Source organism: Chiloscyllium plagiosum, chromosome 29 (assembly GCF_004010195.1).
Source record: "Chiloscyllium plagiosum isolate BGI_BamShark_2017 chromosome 29, ASM401019v2, whole genome shotgun sequence".
Classification (NCBI taxonomy): domain Eukaryota; kingdom Metazoa; phylum Chordata; class Chondrichthyes; order Orectolobiformes; family Hemiscylliidae; genus Chiloscyllium; species Chiloscyllium plagiosum.
In genome coordinates, this window is record NC_057738.1 from 5,542,617 (window position 1) to 5,567,221 (window position 24,605).

The 24,605-nt window shown below is 39.3% G+C and overlaps 1 protein-coding gene across 2 annotated transcripts in view; it reads right to left on the reverse strand.

Annotated features, from left to right (window-relative positions):
* Window positions 1–24,605, reverse strand: part of LOC122564342 (protein Jumonji-like) — a 438,171-nt gene that overhangs the window by 27,707 nt on the left and 385,859 nt on the right. For both annotated transcript variants that reach the window (XM_043719074.1, XM_043719075.1), the window contains 5 exons: window positions 17,329–17,421; window positions 13,570–13,688; window positions 13,334–13,404; window positions 12,140–12,254; window positions 7,574–7,679 (listed from right to left, as the gene is read on the reverse strand). In XM_043719074.1, the coding sequence (XP_043575009.1) occupies window positions 7,574–7,679; window positions 12,140–12,254; window positions 13,334–13,404; window positions 13,570–13,688; window positions 17,329–17,421 (504 nt within the window). The remainder of the gene's footprint in view (window positions 1–7,573; window positions 7,680–12,139; window positions 12,255–13,333; window positions 13,405–13,569; window positions 13,689–17,328; window positions 17,422–24,605) is intronic.

The following is a 24,605-nucleotide window of genomic DNA, read 5'->3' on the forward strand; positions in this document are numbered from 1 at the left end:
CGTTTCAGATTGACAAGCAAATCCAGCTCTCTAATGGAAGTTAAAGGAGGAGACAAGACACTCAGCAAGTTTTTCCAAGTGTTCAGAAATATAGGCTTTCAGAATTAATGTGTTCAGTGAGTTGAGTGTCAAAAAAAAAATTCTAGCAGTTGACGAACACACAAGAATTCAAAAAGATTAATTTGCATTGTTTCATTTTAGAGATGTGTGCCATTGGCTAAACACTTGCTTGACTATTAAATGTTTGAAAACTACTGAAGATGGTTGCGTAGTGATATACTGTCATACATCAGAACTTGCAGTAATTTAATAATGATCTTTAGTTTTTGGGACAGCGGGGTTAGTTGAGAATTGGATATGGCACAGAAACCCATCATAATACTTCAAGCAAAATTGACAATGTTGTCAAGATACAAATTACTACGCAATACACTGCAGGCAAATATAATATGGATTACACATCCCCAAAACACTTGCTTACCAAAGCCTAGAGAACACAGATGCATGTCGATAGGGCTTAGCAACCACTGGCTATGAACAATGATACTGTTTAGGTTTAACGAACCAAAACAATGCAGTGAACCAGCAGAATGATAAACTGATGAGGTTACATTAGGACTTTGGTCTGCAGTCTAAGTTATTCATGGGTAAGAGTGTGCACACTGTTAATAGGTACATAGCATTCAATCCTAATAGTGTGCACACTGTTAATTGGTACATAGTATTCAATCCTACGATGGGTGACAATGAATAAGGGCAATGTGTAAAGGACAGCCAAATGCTAAATTAGTGGAAAGTGAAACAATTAAAACTCTTCACAACAGAAAATATTTTGAATAGGTTGTTTGAAAAAGTGTCACTGAGTTGAGCTGAAACACAGATAGTGGATTATGAGTAAGATTATTTTCATAAAGCTATGTATTTTCAAGAATAAGGATCATCATTATTTCATTGAAATCAAGTATAATAATTTGTATAATGCTGTGGTTAGTCAACTGTTCTTCTTGAGATTGGACTATATCCAAATATGTACGTTTTAAGTCCTGGGGTCAGATAGGGTGGGTGGTGGTGGTTAAACATCTCTGGTTTTAAAGTTTTCAGAAAAGATAGTAAAGAAGTAAGCAGAGGAGTGATGTTTTTGGTTAAGGAGAGCACAGTGATGCTGGAGAAAAAGGATGCCTCAGGGCACTAAAAGGCAAAATTGAATTGGCTAATCCCAAGGAGCAAAGACTGCATTTACATTGCTTGGTGCAATAGTGGGAAGGATATAAGGGATTGAATCTGCAGGGAAACTATAGATATTGCAAACAATATGAAGTACTTATAATAGTAGTGTAACGGGCAAAGAGTAGCAAGTGTTCTTAGTCCACATTCACGACAGTTTCCTCCAGTCTGTGTCCAGTCCAACAAAAAAAGGAGGTACTGCTAGACTTGGTTCTTGGAATAAGATGGGCCAAGTAGAATGAGTGTCAGTAGAATAACATTTGGGGGCCAGTTCCGATTGCATCACAAGGTTTAGGATGATGGTAGAGAACGACAATGAACAATCTAGAGTAAGGGCATCAACTGTCACAGTGCCAACTTCAACAGGGCAAGAACTGAGCAGATTGGTACCAAAGGTTGGCAGAAACAACAGCTGCTGAACAATGAGCTTTCTTTGAAGAAATGAATCAGGCATACGCAAGGTACATTTCCTCAAAAGGGAAAAGTAGGACAAACAAATTAAGAACTCCCTGGTTGAAGGGGATAGAAATAAAGTGGAAAATACAACTGAGAATCAAGCTCAGTACAGAAGAGAGGTGAACATGTAAACATGAGAGGCAGATGGCATTTGAAAAATACTTGGAATCTAACATATAGAGAAATCCCAAAGTATTCCAAAGGCACATAAGATAGTGGCATAAGATAGTAAGACCATTAGAGATCAAAAAGTAAATTTATAAATGGAGGCAGGAAACATGGCAGGGGTGTTAATTGAATACTTTCACTTCTTTATGAAATATATGCTGCCTGAGCCATGTGACAAAGGAGGATGGCCAGACACTAGCAGGGCCTAAAGTTCATAAGGAGATAGCATTGAATAAATTGCTAACATTAAAAAGTTGATAAGGTATCAAACCGGATGAGATTCACCTAAACATATTAAAGGAAGTGAGTGTGAAAATTACAGAGAGACTGACATTAATCTTTCAATCTGGTGTCAAAGAACTGGAGAATTGCAAAAATTATACCTTTGTCCAAAGAAAGTTGTAAAGACAAGCCCAGCAACTACAGAGCAGTCAGTTTAAATTCAATGGTGGGAATATTGCAGCAACTGCTATTGTGGACAGGATCAATTGTCAAATGGAAAAAAAAACTGCTAGTTAATTTCAAAAAGGTTTGTCAAGGAAAAATAGTGTTTTGGAGTTTTTTTTGGAGGTAACAGAGATCATTGATCACAGCAAGGTCAGTATGGAGATGAGCATAGATTTCCAAAAGCATTTGATACAATACCACAGAACACTTGAGGGAAGTTATAGCATATGGAGTAAAAGGTCGCTGCAAAATTGACTGAGGGGCTGAAAACAGAAATAGCTGGTGGGTATTTTTGGTCTGGTGGAAGCTTTGTTTTTATTGGGAGCTTTGCTGTTTCTCATACCTATATGATATAGATCTTGGTGTGCAGGGAATAAATCAATTTATTTGTAATATAAAACCCAGGAGCACTTTAAATTGTTAAAGGGACAGTATAGATCTTCAAAATGACATTGACAAGTTGGTGGAATGAGTGGATAGGTAGATGGCAAATGAAGTTGATTACAATGAAACATTTCAATGCAAAGAACATGGCGAGATAGTAGAAAATAAGGTCTGATTCTAAAGCATTTGCAGGACCAGAGACTTGGCTGTATACCTGCATAATTCATTAAAGGTGGTAGGACAGAAAGAGAAGTTAATAAAATCATACAGTACTCTTGGAAGACCTACAAAGTTTCTCATTGACTGGGTTTTCTCCGTCAAGAAGGTCCAGTTGGCATTTAGGATTATAGTAATATTTTTCAAGTTTTCAGAACTATTTTCAAAGTCCTCTTATTTGATTTTGCATTTATTCAACCTTTGAATTAAAGTCATAGACATGTACAGCACGGAACCAGACCCTTCGGTCCAACTTGTACATGCCAACCAGATTCCTACCTAATCTAGTCCCACCTGCCAGCACTTGGCCCATATCCCTCTAAACCCTTGCTATTCATAGGCCCATCCAGATGCCTTTTAAATGCTGTAAGTGTACCAGCCTCCGCCACTTCCTCTGGCAGCTCATACCATACATGTAACACCTCTACATGAAAAACTTGTCTCTTAGGTCCCTTTTACATTTTCCCCCTCTCACCCTAAACCTATGCCCTCTAATTCTGGACTCCCCACAGGAAAGATTGTCTATTTATCCTATCCATGCCCCTCATAATTTTGTAAACCTCTACAAGGTCACCCTTCAGCCTCCGACACTCCAGGGAAAACAGCCACAGCCTGTTCAGCCTCTCCCTATAGCTCAAATTCTCCAACCCTGGCAACATCCTTGTAGATCTTTTCTGAACCCTTTCAGGTTTCACAACATCCTTCCGATAGGAGGGAGACCAGAATTACACGCAATATTCCAACTGTGGCCTAACCAAAGTCCTGTACAGCCACAACATGACCTCCAGCTCCTATACTCAATGCTCTGACCAATAAAGGAACGCATACCAAATGCCTTCTTCACTATCCTATCTACCTGCCTATCAGCAACTTCAGCCACTCCTCAACCCATCTGATCAAGATACCGTTGTAACCTTCTCTGCTGTCCACTATACCTCCAAGTTCGGTGTCATCTGCAAACTTACTAACTGTACCTCTTGTGCTCGCATCCAAATCATTTATATAAATAACTAAAAGCAGTGGATCCAGCACCGATCCTTGTGGTACTCCACTGGTCACAGTCTGAAAAACTACCCTCTACCACCACCCTCTGTCTTCTACCTTCGAGCCAGTTCTGTATCCAAATGGCTAGTTCTCCTTGTACTTCATGAGATCTAACCTTGCTAACCAGTCTACCAGGAGGAACCTTGTTGAACGTCTTACTGAAGTCCAGATGGATCACGTCCACCACACTGCCCTCATCAATCCTCTTTGTTACTTCTTCAAAATACTCAAATCAAGTTCGAGAGAGTAAACATGAAAAAGTCTTGAACTGAAAATGTGTTTCAAATGAAACAAAATGTGGCATAGAGTAGGGAGGCTATGTTGAACTAGTTAACTAGGACACTAGTTAGAACTCAGCTGGAGTATTGAGTACAGTTCTGTATACCGGGAAGATTTCAGGAAGGATGTGAATGCATCGGAGAAAATGCAGAAGAGATGTACAATAATGGTTTCAGGGGATGAGAAACTTGAGGACAGACTGGAGAAATTGGGACCTACTTGGAGAGGAGAAGGTCTTTGATAGAAGCTTTCAAAATCATTAGGCATCTGGACAGAGTAGATGGTGACAATTGTTCCTCCAGTACTTGTAATGGAATCAAAAATCAGAGGACAGAAATTTGCAAAAGAAGTAAATGCAAGAAGAGAAATATTTTTCTGAGTAGTTAGGGTCTGGAATGCACTGCCATGAAGTACGGTTGATGCACGACCAATTGAGGCATCATGAGGGCATTAGAAGATTAGATTAGATTTTTTAGATTAGGTTAGATTAGATTCCATACAGCGTGGAAACAGGCCCTTTGGCCCAACAACTCCACACCCACCCTCCGAGGAGCAACCCACCCAGACACATCCCCCTACATTTACCCCTAACACTACGGGCAATTTTATCATGGCCAATTCACCCATCCTGCACATCTTTATACTGTGGGAGGAAACCCACGCAGACACGGGGAGAATGTGCAAACTCCACGCAGACAGTTGCCCGAGGCAGGTAATTGAACTTGGGTCCCTGGTGCTGAGAGGCAGCAGTGCTAATCACTGAGCCACCGTGCCACCCTAAATAGGAACAACATACAGGGTTACAGGGAAAAACAGAATGACAGTGAGCCAACATGCTCAGAAAGCCAGTGCAGACTACAATGAGAATGAATGGTCTCTGACTGCACTGTAATACTTCTGTGATCCTGAGATGCTGTGTTTCCCCCTTCCCCCAATTACATAATTGCGCGTAATTATGGCAATGTTTATCAAGTTCTCAAAACTATTTTCAAAGCATTTTTGTTAGCTTTTATGTTTCTTCAGCTTTTAAATTATATAAGTAAAAGTGGTAAAATCTTGACATGAACTGAAAATATTCTTCAAATGAAACAAATGGCAACATACATTTGGCTCTGACTGCATTTTTTCAATTACAAAAGGGATTACCAGAAGTGATAATGGCTATTTACCAGAGGGCTGCTAGATAAGTGGGCATGTGGACAACATACGGGGGAGACACTGGGGAGAAAGCTGGGTGCTAACTATTCAGCAGTTTATTTTTTCTAAATAATATTTTGAGGCCTTTCCGATACAGTTGCTGCTGTAGTAGGACATCAACATATCCTATGTAACTACAAAGCAGAGGAGAACGGACAAGATTTAGTGGAAAAAAACACTAAGACCAGCCAATGTATCGAAGTACCACGAAAGGAATTAATGCTGATTCATGTCATAAGCCAAACCTACATATTCAAGAATTCTGACCTGCGGAAGTAACATCTTGTCCAGTTTTTTTTTAAATGAGCCTCAAGAACAATTACCTCATTTTAAAAACAATTTAGAATTTAGGAGCTAATTAGATAATCACAGTGATTCCATACCTCAAAGGCAAAGGAATTACACTGGCTATATAGAAAAGGGAGTCGTGAAAATAAAACTGGTTAATCAGCTCCTGCTTTACTCCACATCTAAACATTTTGCACGCAACATGGAGTGCTTGATGCCAACATTGGATAATGAAAATGAAAAATATCCTATTCTCTAGCACTAACATACATCACCTCTTGAGTACAAAATAAAAAAAAAAGAACCAGCTTACATTCACAAAGCACTTTTCACACCCTCAGGACGTCCTAAAATGCTTCTCAGTCATGAATTGCTTTTGGAGTGTCGTCATTGTTATTATGTAGGCAAATGAGACAACCAATTAGCAAACAGCAAGGTCTCAGAAACAACATGAGATAAACAGCACGTTAATCTATTTTAGTGGTCTTGGTTAACGGATAAATGGTAGCGAAAACACCAGGAGAACTCTCCTGCTCTTCGGTCAATAGTGGCCATGAAATCTTTTATAGCTACATAAACAAATTGATGGAAGTTCAGTTTAACATCTCCTCTGAAAGACAGAATTTCTAATTCATGCATTTCAAAATAAACAAAAATGATAGAAATACAACTTACTAGACGACGTGCAATAATCCTTCCTTCCACATACTGATTAGTAGCTGACTTGGGTTGACTGGATATTGTCAAATTATGTTGTAAAATGGAATTGGGAGTTATAAAGATATTATTTTTCTAATTTTCTTCCCCGCATGTAGGAGAAGCAATTTAGTGTTTCTTACAAGTGAGAAATCAACAGGTAATATGGAAGAGAAAAATCACAATACAAAAGTAATTGAACATGGTGAATTTGATGGGGCCATTCATCTTGGCTAGATTTTAACACTGCAATACAAAGGAGTTGGAAAACTCTCCATTTGTTTGAAGACTGCAATTCAACAACTTCAACACCATTCAGGGAAAAAATGCAGATTTATACTCATCGACAAACATAAACATTCATTTCCTCAGATGCAGTGGCAGTAGTGCACACCATCTACAAGATGCACTGCAGCAACTTGCGAAGCCTCCTTCAAATGTCCCCTTTAAATTCTTGACCTCTAATAACTAAAAGCACAAAGGCAACAGTTATCACCATGACTTGATTTTGTCACTGCTATAGGGGTAAACTTCTGAAACACCCTTCCTAATAGCACTGTTGATTAATCAACAGCACATGGACATCAGTACTTCAAAAAGGCAGCTCCTCACCACCAGCAATAAAGGCAATCTTGCCAGCAATGTCCACATCAAAAAGGAAGAATTTTTAAAATTCAATTTATATGATCAATGTCATATTTCTTTTACACTAGAAAACAGCAAATTCTAGTCACCAATTATTAAGTTTAATTTTTAAATTTAGAAGGAAATCACTACTTTGAACTCCAGCACTTTTTAAAGTGACTGCATACTTCAACTAGTTAGATGCTGGAGTGAAATGTCAAGATAAATCAACTTCATATTGTTTTTAAATTAATGCCTATTTTAAATCACCCATAGTGCTCCCCTTCTATCGCCCATGTCTTGATTGCAGATTAATTTGTGTAACTTGCCAAACATCACCAAGTTCACTTCAATTTCAGTGAAGTGCGATAGGCACAGAGAAAAACTCTCTCACTATTTTGCACTTTTAACGACCTACTTAAAGTGGCAAAAGCTGGTAAAAGGCAGAATCTAGACTCTCACTTGTTAATTTTTGCCAGTACATCCCAGTTACAAGGGCTGCAGTACTTAGCCATCCTATTCACATGCATATAGAAAGTTTTGTTCTTACCATTATATTACTTTCAAGCATGTCCAGCCCTGATGTGCCATTAGCTTGCAGCAGGGTATGCACCACTTCATCAAGTTTGCTCTTCTCCTCAGCAGGAATACAATACCTGGAGAAAGGAAGATAGCTGAAAATGTTATAGTCCAAAGCTTGAGGCAAATAGGACATACATGGCACCAGTTACTAATCTGGACTGCAGCTTGTGGTAGTGATGAGGTTACATTTTTCAGAGCACCTATTTAATCTGTGGAAGATTTACAGAGACATCCAACAAATGACAAGTAGCCCAGTGATCCCAAAAAGACAAGTTTACCAACTGTATACAGGCAATAGAGGATTTGTTGCAGAGCTGGTCATTTTTCTTGTTATTCCACCTCCCCCACCACCACCCCTCCCCCCACACACCCCACCCCAACACACACACATAGTCGTTTTGAAAGGTTTAAAAGGCTTACATTGTCCATGTATATTTGTTTTAAAAAAGTATTTTATAACATTACAAAAATGCTCCAGAAGGCAGGCCTTGCCCAAATATCAGTGAGGGTATACTCACCATCCTGTTTAAAGTTCAAAATCATTGCGGAGGTATGGTCTTCAGACAAACATACAAATCTTCACTGCATCTCCAAGTCTTCATTAAAAAAAAAGTTTCTTTGCTTAACTCCATTCCAATTTAACTCTCTCCATTCACTGGACTGCAGCTGGAGTGTTTGCATTTTGTCAAAACTTTTACCATCGATTGCCTCAGTTAATATGTAATTGAACTAAGGTTGTCATAAATTTAATCCCTGATCTAAACTGACTTATTAGTCCCAGCTGGAACTATAGGAAGGTTGTTGCTAATAGAAGAACACAGTTGGTTTCAAGTTCGATATCAGTAGAAGCTGTAACAATAGAGACAAATATATGGATTGAAAATTGATAGAGAGGAGATACTGGAAAGGCTTGCTCGGCTTAGAGCAGAAAAGTCATCTGGTTCAAATGACAGAAATATACAGCATAGAAACAGACTCTTTTGTCCAACTCATCCATGCCGACCAAATATCCTAAATTATTCAAGTCCTATTTGCCAGCATTTGGCCTATATCCCTCTAAACCCTTGCTATTCATATACTATTCACTTCTCCTGGCAGTTCTTTCCATACACTTACCACCATCTACATGAAAAATTTGCCCTGTAGGTCCCTTTCCCCTCTCACCTTAAGCCTATCCTATCTAGCTTTAGATTCCCCCACCCTAGGAAAAAAGAACTTGACTATTCACCCTATCCATGCCCCTCATGATTTTATAAACTTCTTAGCCCCGGCACTCCAGAGAGAATAGCCCCAGCCTATTCAGCCTCTCCCTACAGCTCAAACTCTCCAGCCCTGGCAACATCTTTGTAAATTTTTTCTGAGTCAGAGGTCCTGGGTTCAAGACCCACCTCCTCCAGGGACATGTCGTAACATATTTGAAGAAGCTGATTAAAACATATCTTGACAAAAAAAAACTTTGAGGAAAGAAGAAGGATTTTTTTCCCCCTCAGGCCGCAGAACAGAGAATGGTGCTCACTAAAGATTGGATGAGCCCCAAGGATCCTTGCTAGGATTATTACTTTTTGTGGCAAATAGTGATGACATTAATCAACTGTAACAGGAAATAAATTGGCTAACAGAATGGATAGACAAGCGATTAATAGAAGTTAATACAGAGAATTATGAGATGATGAAGAATGGAGGAGTTAAAATAGAATAAAAAGCAAGGCTTTTAAAGAGAGCAGAACCAGTGGACACGTGCAAATGTCTTTGAAAATAGCAAGACATATTGAGAGAGTGGCTAGCAAGGATTATTGAATAATGGCTCCATACACAGAAGTATTGTCCACAAAAGCAGTGAACTTATGCAAATCGTACATAAAGCTCTGCTTAAGACACAACTAGAGTAGGATGTTCAACTCTGGTCACCACTATGTAGGAAAGATTCAGGGATCCTTGAAAGGGTGCAGTTGAAGAATTTTAGTTATACTGTTAGATTGCTGAAGCTGAGATTGTTGTCATTCCAAGGCAATTGAGGAGCGATATGACAGATGTATGTAAGACCATAGCAGGTAGAACATTTGTACTCAACAGTAGCAATTATCTTAAATACTGTCGATGAGGATGACGGAAGCAGAGACAGATTACAAAAGGAAATTGAATAGGCGCTTGAAGGAAACAAATTTGCAGAGCTATAGGAAAACAGCAGGGGACTGGGACTGACTCAACTCTCTACAGACATAGACTCAGTGGGCTGAATAGTCTCCTGCTGTACCATATTGATTCCATGACAAAGCTCCTCCACCTCAAATAAATTGGCAATAAGTCAGGCTAAAACATGAATGTTTGGGTGCAGAAGCTGAAATAAAATTTTCATTTGATTTAATCAAGTCTGCCATTAACCTTATGCTAAATTGTAGAATATAATCCAGAAGTTTGACATGGCAACAACCAAAAGATTCAGATGCTATTTTTCCAAATTTCACCAAACGATCTACTTGATCAAAATTAATTGCAGTTCCTTCTGAACTAACAGCTTGTTAGTATAAACATTTATGAACTGCAAAGGCATCTGGTTGATCAGAAATTATACATAAGCATGGTTGCTCTGGGTTGACCGTGTTCCTCAGTGATTGGTTCAAGAGGAACTGGAACTTCGTAAAACTCTTCTAAAAGTAATTTTATTGCAAATTAACACTCCAACAGAATCAGATCAAATCTGTCGATCTTCCAAGGCATTTCAATCCTTTTTTTATTCTTTGAATTGTATATACAGAGGAACCACGATTATCAGAACGACACGGGCAAGGAGTATTTTGTTCGGATAATCGAATACACAGTTTAGACAAGCGTTGGGACCTTGCGATCTTATTCAGATAATCAACTTTCAGATAATCAAAGTTCCTCTGTAGTAATAATACCCCACCTGCCACAGAGGAAGCACTGGAACAAACAGAAAACTTATGTAAGTGCTTACAGGAACAATTGGAAAATGTTAGGTCTCACAAAAAAAATGTAATTGTCATGCCATTCACAGAAGCAGAATTGTTGGAATAACCAAATTTTACTGCTGAATTATCAGTGTTTCTTCAGTTGATTTAGATGCAAAGTATATTGGATGTGTTTGGGTCACATTTCTGAAAGTTGGCTCACAATATTCAAAGTAGTGGTCAGGAGGAGTTTACTGTTCCCATAAATCAAAGGTCTTCAAACTATTAGTGCAGACAGAAGCCATCATGACCAGGGTTTACAGAACTAATTTCAGTTTACAGCTCTACACGTAATGGTGAGAGCACTTGCTTGGGATGACTCTTGGAGAAATTTCTTCTTTAAGACTGGCTACCTAGAAGGCTAGATCTGAGAGCAGTTTGCATTCATGGAGCTTGTGCCAAACATGCGATCAATATTTCCATAAAAATCTGAATGTTCACATTCAATTGAACTGAAGCTGTCCATAAATAGCACTATTAAGGGGCATCTCAACTTAAAGAGCTTGCTCAAGAAAATAAATTACATTTCAATCTGTTTCAACGATTTATAAATATACCTGGGTTTGCTGCTTTGCATCTCACTAGGATGGCACAAGACTCAAATCCGCAAACCTCCGCAGCACTGAGCTTTATCGGACCCTTCGATTATGGCATCAGGTCTGACCAGGAAGCCTCTGTCCACCCATATGCATCTCAAGATGCACTGAATTAAGACAAAACGGTGTCAACTCCAGTGAGCCACACAAGTAGTTTGCAAAAAAAAAGACAATTAAAAACAGTGCAGAAAAAACTGAAACTGAGGAAGGGGCAGGTTTGAGAGAAGAGGAGGAAACCAATATCATGATTTAAACGAACAGCAAGTTGCACCTCATTTCAGCCCGTCTTTTAAAGTGCTGAACACTCTGCCTGTCTGACACAGATATGCTAAGTTCTGTCCATGCTGGCTAACTGGTCATTTGATTAATGCAATTTAAAAGGTAATTTAAGGATATGGACAAAAAAATTAACTCACTTCTGTGTCAGTGAAGCAGGTCTTCAGTTCAATCTGGTGGAAGAATTAAAAAAAAACTATTATCCTCAACAATAAAGTACTTGGTGACACTTGATGACCAAACTAATCAAGTGAGGACCAGCTACAAGCAGCTTCATTTATAATGAGGCAATGAATTCAAAAAGAATCCATATCAGTAGCTAACCTGGGCTTTTTAAAAAATATATAAATAAGGCAGGTGAATTCAATTCAGAATGAAACTGAATTTTCAAAAGAAAAAAAAGACTTCGCTGTTTGGAAAAACGGATTTATTCTGAGTCCGTTCTCTGGCATGAAAATTCAAATCAGAACTCCATAAGTGCATCCAAAGTTATTTTCCATACTGGTACCCTACAATACAACATTAAAGAAAGAGATATATCTGGCAAGAATTGACCTGTGTGTGTGTTGGGTGACAGAATTAGGCTAGTTAGCCAAACCCAAATCCAGAGGTAATCGCTGATCAATCCAAATCTGCTCTGCTAAAAGTGGGGCTTGCAAGGGAGAGACTCCCCTCCCCAGGACAGGCACTTACCAAATGCAATCAGCACCAGTGTGTAAGTAGTCAATGTATGGAAGGTGGTTTTGGTCTCGTGACCAGCATGAGGTAGTGAAAACCATGCCAATATTTAGCCAAGGAATCGTCACTCCTAAAAAGAAAATATAAATTGCAGCAAAATCAGGACATAGAGGCTGACATTTCCTTAAAAAAAACTCTAAACGGGTTACTGTACATGAAACACAGCCATGGTTCTCCAAGACCAGTTTGTTTGTCCACAACAATTTATACTAGCAAAAGTCTATAAAAATACAAACATGCAAAGGGAAAGGATAGAATTAACTATCATGATAATTCCATCCCCATGGAAGGAACAGACACCACAAAACAGTGGTAATGCCATCTCACCAGCAATCCACAGGCACAGACTAATGTCCTCAGAACACAGATTAAAATCCCACCAAGGTAGTTGGTGGAATTGAAATTCACTGAATAATAAATCTGGAATTGAAAGCTTGGTTCAGTAATTGTAATCATAAAAATCCCTCTGGTTCATTAATGTCTTTTAAGAAATGAAATCCAACAAACTTACCTAGTCTGGCCTATGTATGACTTCAGTCCGAAATATGGTTAACTCTCAACTGTCTTCTGAAATAGCCTAGCAAGCCACCTATATCACAAAGGTAATGAGAGATGGGCAACATGATGCCAGTTTTGCCAGTTATGCCCACATCACTTGGAAACATTTTTTTCCAATGTCCTCTCATTTTTTGGTAACCATGTCATTGTGGTAAAGAGGAAAGAAATGGCTATGACCTATTCATAAAATGAAAGTTTGGGAAATTTGTCTCCAACCTTCAATGGAAATCCAACTCCAGGAGATGGGTGTTACCTATGATGCATCACAATTTAAATTAACTGTCCTCTTTAATGGTGTCAGAAAATATCAAACTCAAGGACTTGGTGAAGGGGTGATCCCATACTCATCAAGTTGTGGAAACTTGTTTTAAAGCAGTGATATTTCTTTGCTAAAAAAAAAAAATTATTAGGCTTTAACCTATATTTTTACTCAATTTTGTTGGAGTACTGTCTCACCTTACAATTTTTACTTCCTTCAAACAATAACCCGCCTAAATAATTTGAGAAAGGTCCACCATCTTAAATTTAATAATATCTTCTCTCCCCACACCCACTCTCAAAAGTACTTCTCACTTACTCCACATTCCTTACCTGACAAAGCACCAAAGTGTCGCAGGATGGACCCTGAATTATTAGGAAGGACTGTAAGGTTCCATCCATGCCTGTGGTAGAAAAGATAAACATTTGAAAATCTGAGAAACATCCCCTCACCTTGCCCTCACAAAATAATATTTAGCTAAGAAAAATAGGCTGTTGAAGCTCACATGATAAACACAAACACCCTGTAATTTCCATCATGATATCTCATTTCTAAAAGCAAACATTACCTTGAAAAAGGTTCTGATTTCCCAACAGGGAACCCACTCCCGTGTGCTTTTGTGTCTACTTTTCCAGAATGCACTGCTACGTGGGAGTCTTTCTGCTCCACAGCCCTCCAGTATTCTTGCTGTTGTAATGAAAAGAGAGGGAAAGTTACTGTATAACCTTCGAAATTGCCATGACACAGTTTCAGAGACATGGTCCTGCATCTGTAACATTAAATTCAACTATGCAGTCATCAAAAATGTGAACAGCACACACAAGCTTCTATCTGCAAACCACATTTTCCTTAAAGACAAGGTCAACCTCAAAACTGCAACTGCAAATCCCTGGAAAGCTAAACATATGCTATTTGAGTCTGATTCAAGGGGAGCACAAATATGCATACTGAAATATTAATAGTATCATAAAGAATCTGAAAGACAAAATGCATAAGAAACAGGTGAATCGAGAATTGCATTCAATCGTTTTTGGATACAAACTCGCAAGTTAGATCATCCTTCGTTTTCTGCTGAATACAGTAATAGCCTGTCTAGCAGGTCACAAAAGGCTTGGCTCATTCGATGTCATTCTACTATCAAAACAATCCCAACAGTGCTCCTCACTGAGCTCTTTCTAGAATTAGGTCAGTGCCTGGACCATAACCATTCATCTTAACAATTTATTCCAACTGGGTTCCTTTGTCCTTTGTACATCACGGTTTTACTTGGTTATATGAAAATGAAATTTTGGATTTAGTGATGAATAAATATCTTATGTACGCCACAGGATTCTTTGAGGTCTCATCTGTACGATCCAGACAATCACCAGTGATCACTACATTGTGAAGTTCAGGATGAGGCGGAGAATGACACGCAATATCCAGAGTAAGAAAAATCATTTGCTGAAGAGCAAACCTAAAACAGCACGAGAACAGAGCTCTGCAGGATTGACCGGAATTATGTGTCGTCTGGAAAAGCAGTAACTGAAGAATGGGCTACTTTCAAAGAGGAGATGGTTTGGCTACAGTCAAGTATTTTCTTCAAATGGGAAAAGTAGAACAAACAAAACCAGAGCTCCTGGATGAAAAGAATATTGAAATTAAGATAAAGAACATATGCGTGCTTATGACAAATATTAGGTAGAAAATAAAATTGAGAACTAAGACGAATATTGAAGGTGAAAAAGCAATTAAGAGAGGCAAAGAGGAATTAGGAGAAAAGGCTGATAGCAAAAATCAAGCCGTGTCACAAAGACCTCTACAGCCATATAAAAGGGCAGTATGAGGAGGAGTTAGGACAATTAGAGGGGATTTACACCTGGAGGCAGGGGTCATAACTATTAAATGAATACTTTCCATTTGTCTTTACCAAAGAGAGATGCTATCGTGGCCACGTCGTCAGAGGTGGCAATACTGTCACTAGAAGGGCTTGAAATTGGCCAGACAGAAGTGTTGACAAGACACCAGGATTGGATGAGATGCATTCAAGGATTTTGAAGGAAATGTGAATGGAAATCGCAAGGACACTGGTCACAACCTTTCAGTCTTCCCTAGACTAAGGGAAGATGCCATAACTTTGAAAAATTCCAAACATTATGGTCTTGTTCAAGAAAGTTTGCAAGGATAAGGCCAGTCATTGGAAACCAGTTATTTAACTTGAGGTGGGAAGCTTTTAGAAACAATTGTTTACAATTGAATTAGCAGCTACATGGAAAAAGGCAGCTTGAACTGGAAGGGAAAAAAAAACGAACTTGGAGTTTTTTTTGAAGAGGCAACAGAAAGGCTTGATGAGGGTTTTGCTGTTGATGTGGTGTATATAGAATTTCAAAAAGGTGTTGAATACAATGCCACATACCAGACTTGAGGGGAAAGTTATATGTCACGGAACAGGCAGTAGCAACATGGACACAAAATTAGCTGAGGTGACGTGAAACAAAGTACTCATTAATGGTTGGATATTTTCCAGGGTGAAGGAAGGTTTGCAGTGGAGTACCACAGCAGTTAATATTTGGACCAGGGGTTTTTCTTAATATGTAAAAACAATCTAGATCTTCATATACAAGGAGCAATTTCAAAATTTGATGATACAGAACTTGGGAGAATTGTAAACTGAGAGGAGGAGAGTGTAGAACTCCAGAAACATAGTCAAATTGATAGAATAGGCAGATAGGTGGCATGATTTTCAAAGCAGAAGTTTATGAGGTCATACCTTTTGGAAGGAAGAACATTGGAAGACAATATAAAATGGGGAGTACAACAACAGATGTTGCTGATGGAAATGTGTTGCTGGAAAAGCGCAGCAGGTCAGGCAGCATCTAGGGAACAGGAGAATCGATGGACCTCACTTTCTCCCCAACAGATGTTGCTGGGTGTATAAATGCACAGATTATTGAAAGTGCAGAAGAAGACAGCACAGTAAGCATAGGTAACTCAGCTTTTAATAATAAAGCCACAGAGCTCAAGAACAAGGTGGTGATGTGGAACTTCTGCAAGGTACTGTTTGATCTCAGCTAATGGACTGTGCACCATTATTGGTGCCACATTATATGAAGGATGTGAATGAATTAGAGAGACTGTCAAAGAGGTTTACAAGAATGGTTTCAGGGACAAGAAACTTTAATTATAAGGATAAATTAAAGAAATTGAGACTGTTCTCCTCAGCCAGAAGGTGGCTAAAAGGAATTGTAAAAGGACCAAGAAAAGGAGGGCACAGATATAAAGTGGTATACAAAAGAAATAAGGACCAAGTTAGGGCATGGAATAAAGTGCCTGGAAGTGTGGTGGAAGCAGGTTCAATTGATTCATTCAAGACAGCATTGGATGACAATGGAGAAAAGGCAATGGATTAGCACTGGGTAATGATGCTCACTTCACAACCCGGTGCAGACACGATGGTCGAAATGGCCTACTTCTACACCATAACACTTCTGGTGATTTTGTGATCTTTTCCAAGGCTTAAACCTCATTAACTCTCTCAGGACCAGGCTGAAAGAGTATCAGAATCATAGGTAGGAACCCTGAAATTGTTTGATTAGGAAACTCTGCAAATTCAGCACGACTTCTGGAATTTGAAGATAAACGAAGTGAATAAGATGCTAGGCTACTAGAAATTCATGCTGTAGTGACTGGCAAGTAAAACCAAGAATGAGTTAACTTAGTTACTGATCTGTAAAGCAAAACAGTCTGCCAATAATTATTTGTAAATACAAAATATGTATATAGCAGAAAGATCATTATTGCTCCAAAAACAAATTATCAAATCAACGATTGTGTGTGTCAATAGGCACTTCAGAAATTGGCTTTACCACAGCACTAAATTTTTGCTCTACCTGCTGTCAACCTATAGTGAACCTCATCCTGCAAACAGGTAGAACTTTGCATTTAGGTTTTTAGAACATGTTTTGCAAAATATATACTTGCAAATCCCAAAACTCCTATTCCTTTTTTATCTTTCCCCACGGGCAAGATCTTTAAACACCAAAGAAGATACATATCTTCCACGTTCACTTCCAATACACAATTATTATATTGACTAATTAATGCCAGAAATTTTAAGTCAGATTCCTAGTCAAATTCTTCCCTTGATCTCCCATAACCACCTCCTTTCCAAATCCTATTCTGTATCACCTTGTACTAAAACCATAAATGCATATCATCGGGAATATCCATTTAACTTTATCAGTCTGTTCCAGATATTTCATTGTAATCCCTAATCACACATTTATACATAAACAAAACTATTAAAATGGGTACATGTTAAAGTTTATGTACAGCTTCAGACTCCTACCTCCACTTCAGCTGCTGTTGGTTCCTTACTAAAGCACATATTCATCATGTTTCTAGCCGTCCGATAAAATGTTGTCAGTGACACAGATCGTCCCTGTACAAAAAAAATCAATTCAGAGATTCAAACAATTCTAATAGTTCCCAATCCAATAGTGCTGTTTCCCAAATCATTATAACACCAAGTAGGTTGTTAGGTACATTTTCTCTGTTTAAGATACTTAAATATCATGGACATTCCAAGTCTATCACCCCCAGCACAGAGTCATCAGGTGCATGGGAACATGATTACCTCCAAGTCATAGAAAACTCTATTCGTGGATTTACATTATTAACTTCATCACAACTGGGTCAAATTACTTAATTCATAGCATTACAGCAGCATGTGCAGTATGCAAGCGGCTGTGGATCAAAAACAGGGGGCACTACCATGACAACTTCTCAAGTGCTCAGGGAGTTGCGCACTCTCAGTATTGCCATTCAAATAAAAATCTGCTTGCCATTTAAGATGAATGCAGAAGATCCCATGACATCATTTAATCAAAGGCAACGAGTTCCAGTCTCCTAAATAGCATTATTCTTTCAACCAACTGAGCTAAAACAGATTATTTGTGTGTCTAACTATAGTTTTGTCAGAGATTGCTGTGCATGTTACCTATCACACGTCCCAATAAAACTACAGATACTATCATTTCAAAAATGCATAATTTGATGTTAAGTGCCTTAGGATCTACAACATCATAAAAGACAATACATAACTGAGATATTTTTCCTCACGTCTGGCAGAACAGATGAAAAATAATACATTAAACTGACTTCTGTTTTTAAAAAAGTGCACAAAAGCAAGCACTTTTCCCCGCTAGCATGTAACATCTCTCTTATGACAAGAAGTCCCTGAATCCTGACTGAGAAAGAGAGGGGACACTGAACAGAAGCAAAGAATTTAAAGCATGTAGCAAATTTTTTGGTGAAAATTAGCTGCAGGCTTCTTAAAGTAGAAACCAACATTGAACTGAACAATTTTTTGAAAATAAAGCCAAAGTAAAGATTCCCTATTTAGTGAAGAGCCACTTCTGAGACCGAAAGCAGAGGTTATCGTGGAAAATAAAAGCTCATGGCGTAGTTTGCAATATACAAGCATGGGGACAGAAGATTACCAGCTGACAGAAAACAGAGTCTGTATATATGGGTCTTTGACTAGCAGGATATGATGAGTGGAGTCCGACAGGGGTCTATGCTGGGGCTTCAAATTGTTAATTACAAATGACTGGAACAAAGGCACAGCAGCAAATTTATAGGCATCATTAAGGTAGGCAGAAAATTGTTGTGAAGAAGTTAAAAGCAAGTTTCAGACAGATTATAGATAGATCGAGTGAATGGGCAAAAAATTTAGCATATCTGACAGCATCAGTGGACAGAAAACAAAGTCAACTCTGTTTCCTCTGCACAAATGCTGCCAGACCTGCTGATTTACCCCAGCAATGTGTTTTTGATTCAGATTTCTAGAACCCGCAGATGTTTGTTTTAATCCAACAGATGGCGTCTTATGTTAGAATAGTGAAAGTGTTTACATCGGCTAGAACAATTTTAAAAAAGCAGTGCTACTTAAACGGAGAATTCCAAGGCATACCAGGATTTGTATGTTCTGGTGCCTGAGTCAAAGTGGTAGTGTGAAAGCACTGCATTTAATCAAAGGACAATAATGGGATGTTATCCTTTATTAAACAAGAAAAATCAAACACAGAAGTAAGGATATTATGCTTCAGTTATGAAGTTCTGGCGAGGCCACATACTGTGTGCAGTTCTGGTCTTCTTATTTAAGGAAGTATATAAATGCATTGGAGGTGGTTCAGAGATTGTCCAACTTGGAACTCTGCCACTGAACTGAACTGAACTGAACTTATTGTCACGTGTACCGAGGCACAGTGAAAAGCTTTGTCTTGTGAGCAATACAAGCAGATCATATAGCTAATTAGCATTGATAGTAAATAGTAGTTAAACAGCAGCAAAAACAAAAACACAGGTACAGGCAAATGTTAAGAGTTTGAGAGTCCATTCAGTATTCTAACAACAGTAGAGTTGAAACTGTTGCGAAACTGGTGCGTGTTCAGGTTTCTGTACTTTCGCCCCGATGGTAGAGGTTGTAGAAAAACATTGCCAGGGAGGGATGGATCTTTGAGAATGCTGGCGGTCTTTCCTTGACAGCGGGCCTGGTAAATGGATTCTATAGGTGGGAGTTTGGCCTTTGTGATTGTCCAGGCCGAGTTCACCACTCTCTGTAACCGTCTCAGATCTTGAATGGTACAGCTGCCATACCAGGTAGTGATACATCCAGCCAGAATGCTCTCAATGGTGCACCTATAAAAGTTGGCAAGGATATTCGCCATCATGCCAAATTTCCTCAGCTGCCTGAGGAAGAGGAGACATTGTTGGGCCTTTGTAACCAGTGCGTCCACATGAAGAGTCCAAGAAAGCTTGCTGTGGATAACTACTCCCAGGAGCTTGACACTCTCCACGCGTTCCACCTCTATGCTGTTAATGTGTGGGGGGGCATGATTAACATCCCATCGAAAGTCAATAATGAGTTCCTTGGTTTTGCTGGCATTGAGAGCTAGGCTGTGCACCATTTTTTCCAGGTCTTCCACCTCCCATGTAGTCTGTTTCATTGCCATTTGAGATTTGACTGACTATGGTGGTGTCAGAAGTTGGAGGAGTCAGGGTCAAATATTGTTAAGACAGAAGTAGATAAATTCTTGTTAGACAGTGGAATCAAGGGTTATCGAGGAAGATAGGAAGATGGAACTCGAAACACAGAGCAGCTATGATCTCACTGAATGGCGTAGCTCGCTCGAGTCTGAATAGTCTACTTCAGCTCCTATTTCCTATGTAGAGATTATTTCATCAAGACAGTTACATGGAAACACTCAGAACTAGAAGACAACAGTGCAGTCCATCTGACTGCTACCAAGATATTTTTAAAAACACACTGCTCCCTAAATGTAACCCACAATCACTTTCACCAAAACAAAGAGCTCTCTTTAATTAGGTGCCATTTTATGCGCTCAAGGGATAGTCTGTTTCAAATATTTCCTAAGCATCTTCACTCTTTCAAACTCAATTGTGTAACCTCAGTCCCAGTTTTCAGTTACATCAAATATTTAAGAGATCCCAACGTAAAACTTTAAAGTTTTATTAAAATTTGTAAGTTACGAGCAAAACATTCATTCCGGAGTCTGAATGCAAGTGCCTAATTCCTAGTCTTGCTGCACACGTCCTCTATATCAGCCTCAAAATTTTCATGCATTCTGAAGAAGGGTCACTGGACCCAAAATGTTAACTCTTCACAGGTGCTGGTAGACCTGCTGAGTGTTTCCAGAATTCCAAAATTCCCATGTTCTCATTTCTATACAAAATCACATTATTGCTGGAATCTATGCTGTATGAGCCCCTCTGGCTCCACCCTCAGATCTTGCTTTTAAAAACAAAGATTGAAAATCCTGAAGCTAATTTACTGGAACACTAAGAACTATATGAAGATGGAGGTAAACAGGTGCGTGTGAGGGGACCTTGACTTACCAGTTCTGGAATAATCACGGTTTACAACGATTAAGGCAGAGGCAATCAATGGAGTGGTCAGAAGATTGAGTATCAAGTTTCAACACTAAGAGCAATATGGAATACATCCAGGCAGGTGAGCATCCTTAGCAAGGAATCGAGAGATGTGGAAACCCATTTCATTTGTTTAGTGAAATAGCAATATTATGTACTGCCAGTCTCAGAATGAAGGTGCAGCAAGGAGTTTGGAGTGAATTGGTGTCACCTCCGCATTGATGTTAAACAGGCTAGCTTTGCATTTGGTGCAAAATGGATACTCACAATGTATCTAAATTGGATATCACACCAACAGTCAATAGTACTGCAATAAATGCACATCAAGCAGTAGCACATTCTTGAACCACAAAATGGTTAAAAGTCTGTGACAGTTCATCAGGGTATGGGAGGAAATATTGTTTACGGAACTGCAATGATCATATTGGGATAGATTAGAATCTCAGAATCATGCTTCTGCAGAAATGTATTGTGGAGGAAAAGCAATAATCAATCATTTTCAAGGTGGCAGAGGACGAATCTAGCAAAGGATAAAGAGTGCTATGAACTGGTGAAGAATCTAATTGATGGCATTCAAATCATAGAGCAGCAGGGGATAGGAGTAGAGGTGCTACACAAAAAAAAATCTCGGACAAAAATCCTCTAAAATTAAACAAACAAGTTTACAAGTTTCTCCATTAAAAACATTAGTTACTTGTACAGTTATTATTACCTATGATCAATATTGTCTTATTTTACAGTGTTACGCTCCCTTTGTAATAACAAGACGGAACTTCGAATCTAGTAGCAGCTATTCCTACTTTAACCCATATTTATCACACAAGTACAAGTACTAGGTTGGGGAGAGGGAGGAAATAAATCCAACAAAGATTTTCAGGGCAACAGAATCTAGGTGGAATTTACTGCCATTGATGAGTTACACATTGATAAGTGCTCAAGTTACACAATTCAGAGACAATGCTGGGTTAACCTAAAAGAGAGGAGGTAGACCTCCTGCTGGATCTCCAGCTAGCAGGCAAAAGCCCTATCATCTCCGTCAATACCATTTCCACTGAATGTGAATTACTTACTTGTCCATATTCATAAGCAAATTTCTAAAAATGTTAATTTCACATGTTAAAGAATCTCAGGCTTTCCTAAACACTTTGAAGTCAATGAATAACAGTGACTTGCTATATAGCTAAAGAAACTGGCACTTTGTATCATGCAAATTCCCACCAAAAGCAAAAATGGCAATTGCCAATTGAGCTACCTTTTTTGGTGATGGTGGCTGAGAGAAAATTGTTGACTTGAACCCTGGGCAGAACACCTCTTTTTTTCAGAGCCATGAAATCTTTTGACATATAACAGAGGGAGCACACTAGCTTTTTACATATTACAGAGGGGGCACATAGGCTTGATATCTCATCCAAAAGTCAGCATCTCCAGCAGTGCAGAACTGCCTCAGAACTTCAGCAAATAGTCAGAACAGGCTTCATCTCTCCATTTGGAACCCAAAGTCTTTTGACTCTGAGATAAATGTTACCATAGAGGTAAATCTAATATTAAAGGTAAATCTAATACATGGATCATTTAATAAAACACAAATTATGAATATTTTAATTTTAATACTGCAAGTGAATATATACTGAAATCAAAATAGACTCAGGATACAGGGAGCATCAATTGTGACTCAGCTGCCAACACAGTAATCAAGCTACTTTAAAATCTTCTAGGCTCAACAGTGAATTCAATTATTTCTAACCATGAACTTTGCCAAACAAATTCTCTTCACGATCCAGGCTGGCAAGCCATTGTAGTTGCTGCCAGTTTGCAGACTCGAGACAGCAAAAGAGTCCCACTCAACTTAAACTGAGTTAAGGCCGGTATTCAGGAAATTGCACACCCTGGAACGTCCACCTACGTCTAGTTTGCAACAGTTAAATTCCATAACAAACATCCAAATCAGAACCAATCAAAATAAACATCTGGTTAAATGGAAGCCAGTACTGGCCCAGCTATTTCAGTGATTGCAGAACCAGTCTTTAACAAAATTCGCTCTGGACTCTAATCCTCAAATTTGGCACAACACCTCAGCTAGACTGCGAAGCTGTACTGGGGAACCTTTACAGACTAAGGGTAGAACTTCGGTTCTGGACCCTTATGAGAAGCAGCTGGTTCGGTTACCACTGATTGTGGTAAAACAGCTCAGGCCCAAGCTTTATGGGGTGAAATTTGTTGAGAAATATTCAACTATATTGCCTCAACATTTTTCAATTAGAAAATGGCTGCTTGAGTAAAGTCCTAATTAAATACCCAAAAGTTTTCCAGGAAGGTCTAGGGACTATTAAAGGAGCCAAGGCCATCTTGCACGTTGACCAGAAAGTAATTCCACTATTCTGCAAGGCCTGTCTTGTACCATTTGTCTTATAGGCAGAAGCAGAAATCAGAAGGCTAGAAAATGAAGGAAACATCAAATCAGTCTGGTTTGCAGAATGGGCAGCACCAGTCATAGAGTTTCTCGAGTTTAGCAGGTTGGCTTGCCTTTTGGGGGGGGGGGGGGGGGTAGGATTATAAACAAACAGTAAACTGCTGTCCACAGCTGGATAAATACCCTATCTCTCACAAAGAGGATTTAGATGCATTGCTGGCAGGGGGCTGTCCTTCACGAATCTGGACATGAGCCTGGTGTACTTGCAACTGCAGTAAGATACTATAATTAATACCCATAAAGGTTTGTACCAATATACAAGACTGCCATTTGAGGTATCGTCAGCCTGTTGTTGTGGTTCTGTTCGCCGAGCTGGGAATTTGTGTTGCAGACGTTTCATCCCCTGTCTAGGTGACATCCTCAGTGCTTGGGAGCCTCCTGTGAAGCACTTCTGTGATCTTTCCTCCGGCATAAGCACATCGACCTGGACCCAATATACCGGCCACTGCAACGGACAGCTGGAACTGACAACCGGAAGCGGCAGATTCAAACCACTACAAATGCCGGAGGAAAGATCACAGAAGCGCTTCACAGGAGGCTCCCAAGCACTGAGGATGTCACCTAGATAGGGGACGAAACGTCTGCAACACAAATTCCAAGCTCGGCGAACAGAACCACAACAACAAGCACCTGAGCTACAAATCTTTTCACAAACTTTGTATCGTCAGCCTGTGCAATTTTTCAGAGGACAATGGAGAATATTTCAGAAGTGTACTCCAGGACGCCATTTATTCAGATACATGCTAATAAGACGAAAGACCAATAAGGAGCATTTAGAGAACTTGGACATAGTCCTTAGACATTTCTCCCAAGTGGGCATAGCCTTAGAAGGGAAAAATGTGTTCCTGGCACCCCGGTGGCCTACTTGGGCCACAGAGTTAAGTGGACTGAGTTACGCCAGTTAGAGGATCGCTTGAGGGCAATCAAAGGTGTTCCAGCTCCCACATCTTTACCGAAGCTTAGGTCTTTCCTTGGGCTAGTGAATTATTACGAAAAGTTCATATATAACCTGGCCTCCATCCTGGCAGCTTTGCATCAACTCTTCAGAAAGGGTCAACCTTGGAAATGGTTGTGTAGCCAAGCTATAGCTCTCATGGAAATGAAGAAAACAGCTTTCATACTGAAAGGTGTTGACACAATATGATCCCGAGAGAGAGATCTGGTATTCACCATACTGCATTGGCACTAGCTCATAGGTGGCC